Below are 8,516 nucleotides of genomic sequence, written 5' to 3'. Positions count from 1 at the left end.
TTTTCCTTTTGAAACATTCTCACTCTAGCTCTGGCTGGCATTAAGTCTGCTTCAGCCTCCCACAGGCTGGAGTATGGCTATATACAACCATAGCTGGCCAGGATGGACAGCCCAGGGCGGATGTAGGAGGCCCAGGATATGAACCTCTGCAGCCCCTTAGCCACACGTGTAGGTGCCTATGGAGGTCAGAGTTTTGCCTCTGGGGATTACAAATTTCTCAAAGAGGAGACTATTAGTATATAAAATAGGTCTATAAAATATTAGACCACAAAAGGTACAAATTAGAGATTGTAGACTCTTCAAAGATTGCTAGGAAGACACTTCCAATTTACAGACCACTGTTAGGAGAGAACCTTATGAACTGAGTAATTTGTTCAGTGCCCTAGAAGGGGATAAGAACTTAAATAGTCCAAGAAAACTACCAGATAAAGCTGAAAGAGAATTGGCTTTGGAAAAGAATTACAGAAATGTGTATCCTGTGGCCCAAAGCTTGACTAACTCTGGTTATATAACCCTCTAGGCAGTCCCTTACAGGGACTCTGATGCAAAGGAAAGACTATATTAGAATGGCTATTTATGAGCTGCCATGTGGGTGCTGGGAATTGAACTTGGATTTTCTGGAAGAGCAGTCAGTGCACTTAGCCACTGAGCCATCTCTCCAGCCCCTGGAAGATATTTCTATCTAACAGAGTAAGGATTTCTGATTTGATTTTAAAAGAAAAATTAAGACTTATGTCAACTGACAGGCATGAACCCAGCAATAATTATAGTACCTTTAACTAATGAGATTTCTTTATAAGACAGTATTAGCCGGGCATTGGTGGCATCGAACTTTAAATCTCAGCACTCGGGAAGCAGAGGCAGGCATGGTCTATAAAGAGCAAGTTCCAGGACAGGCTCCAAAGCCACAGAGAAACTGTCTCAGGAAAGGCAACACTGACAAAGAGCTTAGAAATTTTTTGGGGAGAGATAACAGTTACCCCCAAATGAGAAAGCTAAATTCATCAAAGAGAAAAACCCAGCTGAGTCCTGAAACAGGTTAGCCTTCTAAATAGGGATGTGGCTTTCTATTAGCCTGGGTTGCTACCATGAATCTTACAGGGAATCTTTCTCAGCTTCTTCCTTTTTAGAGGTCATGTTTGCAGTGCATGTTTGCCTACACACTGGTAGAGGACACCAGAGAACAATTATGGACCCGGGTTCAGTTCTTAGCAACCATTTAGCAGCTCACAACTGAAGTCTGCTGGCCTCTGCATACATGTGCACATACATATACGGGGCAAAATAAAATCATGTTTAAAATGTGGGGTTCAGTGTGCATGCATTTAATCCAAGAACTTGAAAGGTGGAGTTCAAGGCTAACTTCAGGGACAGTGAGTCTGAGGCAAACCTGAGTGCACAAAACCCTGTGGCTGCTTCAAATTCCCAGCAACCACTTGGTGGCTCTCAACCATCTGTAGTGAGGTCTGGTGCCCTCTTCTGGCCGACAGGCAGACAATGCAGGCACTACACAATAAAACTTTAAAAATAAACACTTGCTCTGCAAGCAAGAGGGACCCCAGTTTGAATCCTGGTAATAAGCCAAGTGTGGCTGTGCGTGCCTGCACCATAGCACTGAGGAACAGGCAACAATAGAAACCAAGAGCTTGCCAGCCAGTAGTCAACCGGGAAGAAACATCAAGCTTCTGACTCCATGAGTCCATGTCTCAGGCAATAAAACAGGCTTTCACAAGGCACATTAACCACCACACACAGAGCACATACCACTATAAAACAAGCCATATAAATTAAGAGACTGTACAAGAAAAAACAGTGACACCAGGGCTGTGGTGGCCCACACCTTTAATCCTAGCACTCGGGAGGCAGAGGCAGGAGGATCTCTGCGAGTCCGAGGCCAGCCTGGTCTACAGAACCAGTTCCAGGACAGCCAGGACTACACAGAGAAACCCTGTCTCAAAGAAAATAAGAACTAGGGCTGGAGAGAGCTCAGAGGTTAAGATAACTGCCCTTCCACAGGTCCTGGGTTCAATTCCCAGCAACCACATGGTACCTCACAACCATATATAATGAGATTTGGTGCCCTCTTCCAGCATGCAGGAATACATGGAGGCAGAATGTTGTAAACACAATAAATAAATAAATCTTCAAAACAAAACAAAACAAAAAACTAGGACAGAAAGTGGAAGAGTAGGAATGTAGTAGTGAATGGAATGGAGCTGATGGCTGATGCACATTTAATGCTGAATTATATCCGTCTCAATCCACAGTAAAAACGAGGGTGCCCTACCTGCACTCCTTGATCACTTGGTGAATGTCGAACTCAAAGGCTGCCATCAAGATGTTATCCAATGGCTCCGGACTGCTCTCACCTCCCAGAAACATGTCCAGGCTAGACTGCGGACAGGTGATAGCCTGCTCTATCTCCAACACGGAAGCAGACACTGGGGCTGGGGCGGGGGAGGGACAGGACTGCCTGTGGGCAGTCTGGAGGAGTTCCTTCACAGACGACTGAAGGAAAGAGCCTCCAAGTCCCGTGGAGGCCACACCAAGAGTTAGGGAACCAAGGGTCCCCTACACTGTCACTCACTCACCTGGGCATAGAAGTGCAGGTCGATGGGTTTCACTGTGGGGTTAGAATACAGCAGCCTGGTCACTAGGAAATGGTACCAGTTGCTCAGAAGCTCCTTGTGCTCCAACAAGGTGGCCTCATCCCCCAGCATGATCTGAGGAGAGACATTCCCTGAGCTCTGCTGATCTCATCTGGGGCCATGGCTCTCAACTACAAGTTGAAAGTTCCCTCCTTTGCAGCCAAGTGACTTGACAGCCCTCTCCACAGTGAAGCCAGCTCCTTGCTGCCTGGATGCCAGGCTCCCAAGGAGGTGCCCAGCCCTGGCCTGAGCCCACACCTTGCAGAGAGACTCCAGGCGGGGGCTGGCTGCGAATGTGCTGTCTTGCAAGTGGCGCTCACATTCCTCACGCCAGTGCTGCCACTTCAGCTCCAGCTCCGTCAGCGTCTGAGTGTTGCCAGGCTGTGGGAGAGACCCGCTGTGAGGTGCTCGCTAAGACCCCAGACCTACATGATCCCTGACCCCCAGCTCCAAGACCGGGCAGGCAAGGCGGCTCCCACATACACTGAGAATGGGCATTGTCCTCATCAGATCCCCAAGGATGCGGCACATGCTTGCACAAGAGGGGTTGGCATCAGCTTCTTTGGACAGCATCTGTCGTGCCTCGTCCAACCGGCCCTGAAGCACCAAGACGGTCACCTGCAAACATGGGAGACATGAACCCCAGCACAAGGCTCAGTGATGCCAAGTGCTGACTCCTCCACGCTGCCCTTGACCGGAGTCAGCAAGAACTCCTCCCTTGCAGCAGTAACTCCCAGTCAGACCCAGTGCTGTCTGATTTTATAGTCATCAGAGAGACTGGAGCCTCCGCTGAGAAAATGCCTCCATAGGATCAGGCTGTGGGGAGACAGGTGAGAGCATTTTCTCAATTAGTGATTCATTCCGGAGGGCCCAGCCCATGGTGGTGGTGGGGGGACCATCCCTGGCCTGATGGTCCTGAGTTCTCACTGGCCAAAACATCTGCCGATAAACTGTCCACCTCACACACGTGCAGTCGGACCCAGTCAAGAAGATGGAGGAGGACAGGGCCAGCTCAGAGGAGAGACTCACATCACACAGAGGCCCCGGCTTCCCCTGCAGCAAGTTCCACTCTACCCAAAGCACAGACACTGATGTTACAGCCGAAACTCTGACTGCAGAGGGGAAAAGCAGGGAGCTTACAAGTCATTCCTCATCTTGTAATTACAAGATGGCAGGACCATCTTGTAATTTAAGAGAAGCAGTGTTCGAGAGAAAGATGCCATGCAGCAGGGTTCACGCAGAGGGGTTTTTATTAAGGAAAGGGATCATAAAAAGGAGAAAGGGAGGGGTAAACTGGCCTCCAGGGACAGGAGCAGCAAGAGAGAGGGAAGAGGGGAGGATGGGCGGCGGGCAGGGCCCTTTTGAAAGCACAGGTGGTGCTCTTAGTGGTTGTAGTTGAGGACATATCCTGTCTAAACCCTAAGGACAGACCAGAATACTAACATTCTTCCCTTTTTATTTATTTTAAAAAGGTGAGGCATTAGAAAGGGGTAGCAGGTGAGGCAGGAATAGGGTGAGGTGTTCTAAAGACTACTTCCTGCTGACCTGGGGGGTCGCTCGTCTTTGGGGGACCTGGGAAAGATGGGGTGCTAGCCATGTCCTGGAGTAGCTAACGGTTTCACCTCACTGTCCTGGCTCTGTGGAACCATCAGGCACCACCTGGACCTGGCAAAATGCCATTCTTAGTGGATCCAAGTCAGCTCCCTAGGGCTTAAAGCACCTGATCCTTTGCCATCACCACAGCATCACCGGGACATGTTTGGTGGGCTTGCGCCTCCAGTTCTGTGGTCAACAGCTGGTACTCCTGCAACAATAGCTGATTGAGAATGGTCAGTGGGTCTCCATCAAACATCCCAATGGGAGCAAGGAGACATAGACGATGACATAACTCCCATGAGTGAGGCAGAGAAGACCCAAGCATCTGCAATTCCCATCGTCCCAGAAATTCAGAGAAGGCTGTATTTGAGACAGGCACAGACTACCCAGTGAGTCATCCTGCAAAGGGTGGGGGCCAAGGACTCTGAGCCCAAGAGGGACACGGTCCCCTGGTACCAGGACTTCAAGGAAAGCCAGAAGGGGAGGAAAAGGACTGTGTTCGAGAAAGGAAGCCTCACATCCAGGGAGGATGGTCACAAGTGATAACCCCACCAGAGACGCAATGGTTGGCACTAAATGGAAGGCGAAGCTATCAGAGAACGAGAAAGCAGATTTGTTGCAGGTGGAAGAGAGCTGATCTATGGAAGGTGAAGCAGGTGGGCGGGGTCTTAGGGTGAAGTGATCAAAGTGCTGGGAATGGGAGTTTTGGTAGGCTTATTCCCTGTTTGTGAAGCAGAGCAATGGCTTTTATCAAGCGAGCAAGAAAGCCATGAGCTGCCTGGGTGATTGTCAGTCAAGGGGCGGGGGAGGAAGGACCAGAAGGTCCCAGACTGGCACAGGCCACCCAGTGTGTCGTCACACAAAGGGTGGGGACAAGGACTCAAAGCCCGAGAGTGCTGTGGTTGCCTGATACCAGGACTTAAGGAGGCCAAACCAAAAGGCTCGAGAGGTAAGATGAATCCTCACTCATGGGAATACCCTAATGTGGGCAGGGTGGAGTGGCTCACCAATCATGCCGATTTTGGCTGGAAGGACCCAGGGATCCGGAGAAGCGAGACTGCTGGATGTGACCTGGGTTCCAGGGTCCTGGTGTGCCCAAAACTGCCTATGGACAGGAGAAAACACCAGGAGAACCTTCTTGGTCAAGGAACCAATGTTGTAATTCAAGAAAAGTGATGAGAGAGAGGGAGAGGGAGATGCCATGCAACAGGGTTCAAGCAGAGGGTTTTTTGTTTTGTTTTGAAATTAGGAAAAGGAATCATAAAAAGGGGAAAGGGAAGCTGGGAGATTGACCTCTGGTGACAGGAACGGGGGGGGGGGGTAGAGAGAGGGAGCAGGGGGGGACAGGGGGAGAGAGAGAGAGAGAAAGGGGAACAGACAGAGGGAGGGTGAGTAAAGGCTGGGAGGTGGGCAGGGCCCTTTTAAAGGGAACAGAGTGAATGTGCACAGGTGGTGCTCTTAGTGGCTGCAGCTGAGGACGTACCCTGTCAGAACCCCAAGGGCAGGCCAGTACAGGTGCTGAATACTAACACCTGAAGTAGTGTAGCTCTACAGTCAAGGCTGGCCTCGAACTCACAGAGACCTGCCTGCCGTTGCTTCTTGAGTGCTGGTGACTCAAAGGAGTGAGTCACCACTACACCACCTGATATAAGAATATTTTAAAATTAGTTACCCAAAGGGCAGGATAGACACACTTTCAGGTGAAGGTTTTAACTCAGTTCCTGTGAGTTCCTTGACTTGGTGAAAACTCAGTCACAAAGTAAGGGCTCACTGCTTTGTTTTTGAGACAGGGTCCTCACTATGAAGCTCTTGGCTACCTTAGACTTTATGGAAGCTTCTGCCTTCAGAGTGCTGGGATTAACACTTGGCTCGTTTGTTGTTTTAAACTGGTCTTTCTTCAAGTGAGATTTCAGGCTGTGTTTGGGAGTCATCAAACTGTAGGAATAGTGGCCTCTCCTTTAATCCCAGTACTCCGGAGTGAGTTCCAGGACAGCCAGGGCTGTTACACAGAGACGCTCTGTGGGGTGGAGTTTACTCGTTAAACAGGGAAGGGCAGCCCGCAAGAGGGCTCACTCAAACCTGCGTTTATATTTGGTAAATCGATGCGACAGTCGCCATGAACTTTGTGAAATCTACAACAAAGTGTGTCTGTGTGTCAGCATTTAACATTTTCTCTGGAAGGAAACACGCTTTTGATTGCACTGATAAAGCAGTGGACACATTGAAATCAACGGTACTGTTTCAAGCCAACTCTGGCTTATGACTCAGTCTCTTGAGAGAGCCCGGCTCGTGCCCACAATTGTCTATAAGGGGTCGTCCCTTCTTGAACTGGGAGCCTCGCTCATGATCTGGGAATCGGGGTCCCCGTGTGCTCCTGCCCATCTCCAGCCTGGACAGGCACGGGGGAGGCAGAGAAGGCGCAGGCCACCCTGGCTGGGTACCCCGCGGTATGCAAATGAGCCGGGTCGGGCCCCGCCCCTGCCCGCGTCCCGGAAGCTCGTTCCGGGGACTGACACCCTCTGCCTTTGCCCGGCGGAGACCCCGGGCGCGGCCATGGCGGCGCGGCGGCCAGTGCGCGTGCTGGTGGACATGGACGGCGTGCTGGCCGACTTCGAATCTGGCCTCCTGCAGGGCTTCCGCCGCCGCTTCCCCGGGGACCCGCACGTGCCGCTGGAGCAGCGCCGCGGCTTCCTCGCCAGCGAGCAGTACCGAGCCCTGCGGCCGGACCTGGCGGTAGGAGGGCGGACGCGGAACCCCGCTTCCCCGCTCTGGGCAGGGCCATCGGGGTTCTATTCCAGACACCCCAGCTTCTGAATCCACAGCGCGCACACACACACACACACACAGACACAGACACACACACACACCCCAGAAAGCTTGAGAGCACCCACCCACCTCCAGCGTTTCCCCCCTGCGTGGACTCGGGCTGCTTATTGTGGGTCCTCTCTGGGGCTCCCCCTGCTGTAAGGCAGGGGCAGGACGAGGTCTGTCTCTTCCAGGACAAACTGGCCAGTGTGTATGAAGCTCCAGGCTTCTTTCTAAACTTGGAGCCCATCCCTGGGGCCGTGGACGCTCTTCGAGAGATGAACGACATGGAAGAGTAAGGAGGGTGAGGAGGAGGTGGCGGGAGGTCAGCCCGCCCCCCAGGCCTAACTGCCCCCCTCTCTCTGCAGCACCGAGGTCTTCATCTGCACCAGCCCACTGCGGAAGTACGACCACTGTGTGGGCGAGAAGGTGCCGGCGCCTGCGCAGATTTAGCTTTCCAAATTAGATTTTAAAAATAAACCACAGAAAGTGGGGGTCGGGGGAATGGCGTACCTCACTTTTGAAGGCTTGGTCCTTATTAACCCAGCATCTCACGCTGCATTTAGAGCGTCGTAGCAAGCCCGCCCCCCCCCCTTTTGTTTCCTGTCTATTCAGTACCGCTGGGTGGAGCAGAACCTGGGGCCTCAGTTTGTGGAGCGGATTATCCTGACTAGGGACAAGACAGTGGTCATGGGAGACCTGCTCATTGATGACAAAGACACCATTCAAGGTTAGGCCAGTTAACCTTGACAACCTCCAGGCACCTGGCCTGTGGGATTGGGTAGAGGGGTAACAATAACCAGATTACAGACGCAGGCGGTGCCTTTTCTGCCCCAGGCCTGGAGGAGACCCCAAGCTGGGAGCACATCTTGTTCACCTGCTACCACAATCAGCACCTGGCCCTGCCCCCCACCAGGAGGCGGCTGCTTTCCTGGAGTGACAACTGGAGGGGGATTATAGACAGCAAGCGAGCCGGCCTGTGAAAGACCCTGAGGCAGGGGCCACTGTAGCAGACTCCGCCATATGGCCCTTCCCCAAGATGGCTACACACAGGAGGAGCGGGGCTGGCACAGAAATACAGTGGGAACTCAGGAGGACTTTAATAAAAATAGCTAAAAGCAAGGCTTTGGTTCTTTGAAAAGGGTGCCCTGGGGGAGGGTAGAGAACTGTGACTCCAACAAAGCCTCTTCCTGCCCTCATCCACTTCCCTAGGCTCTCCTTCCTCCAACAGTTTTAGTTGCTCATCTAAGGGGGACAGGGGACAGTGCTGGGGTCAGGACCCCACTTTTCCTGAACCCCAGCTTCTCACCAGGTCCGCCCTCTCTTCACCACCCCCTTAGTTTCGGTTTTTCCTTCCCACTGGCATAGGAGAGGGAGCTGCCAGGCAAGGGGCTGGCTGTCCTTCAGACATTAGTGGGACCCTGTTTCTTCCTTCTGTGACAGGATCTAACCCCATAGCCTCTGCCC

The 8,516-nt window shown here is 52.1% G+C and overlaps 1 protein-coding gene across 1 annotated transcript; it reads left to right on the top strand.

Moving 5' to 3' along the window:
• Window positions 1–6,770: 6,770 nt before the first annotated feature.
• Window positions 6,771–8,171, top strand: Nt5c (5', 3'-nucleotidase, cytosolic). The gene is made up of 5 exons (XM_051180362.1): window positions 6,771–6,977; window positions 7,244–7,344; window positions 7,418–7,478; window positions 7,665–7,779; window positions 7,887–8,171. Exons 1-5 carry the CDS (start codon window positions 6,798–6,800, stop codon window positions 8,030–8,032), a joined length of 603 nt encoding a protein of 200 aa, XP_051036319.1. The 5' UTR covers window positions 6,771–6,797; the 3' UTR covers window positions 8,033–8,171.
• Window positions 8,172–8,516: the final 345 nt, after the last annotated feature.

The sequence above is a fragment of the Phodopus roborovskii genome, unplaced genomic scaffold (genome assembly GCF_943737965.1).
Source record: "Phodopus roborovskii unplaced genomic scaffold, PHOROB, whole genome shotgun sequence".
NCBI lineage: Eukaryota > Metazoa > Chordata > Mammalia > Rodentia > Cricetidae > Phodopus > Phodopus roborovskii.
Note: the sequence above shows the minus strand (reverse complement) of the source record. Positions and strands in the feature narration are given on the sequence as shown.

Excerpts from the sequence above, each read along its gene's own strand:
- Nt5c (XM_051180362.1), top strand. The coding sequence starts at position 6,798 with ATGGCGGCGCGGCGGCCAGTGCGCGTGCTGGTGGACATGGACGGCGTG. Across the intron at positions 6,978-7,243 it reads CCCTGCGGCCGGACCTGGCG|GACAAACTGGCCAGTGTGTA; the intron begins GTAGGAGGGCGG and ends TGTCTCTTCCAG. Across the intron at positions 7,345-7,417 it reads GAGATGAACGACATGGAAGA|CACCGAGGTCTTCATCTGCA; the intron begins GTAAGGAGGGTG and ends CTCTCTCTGCAG.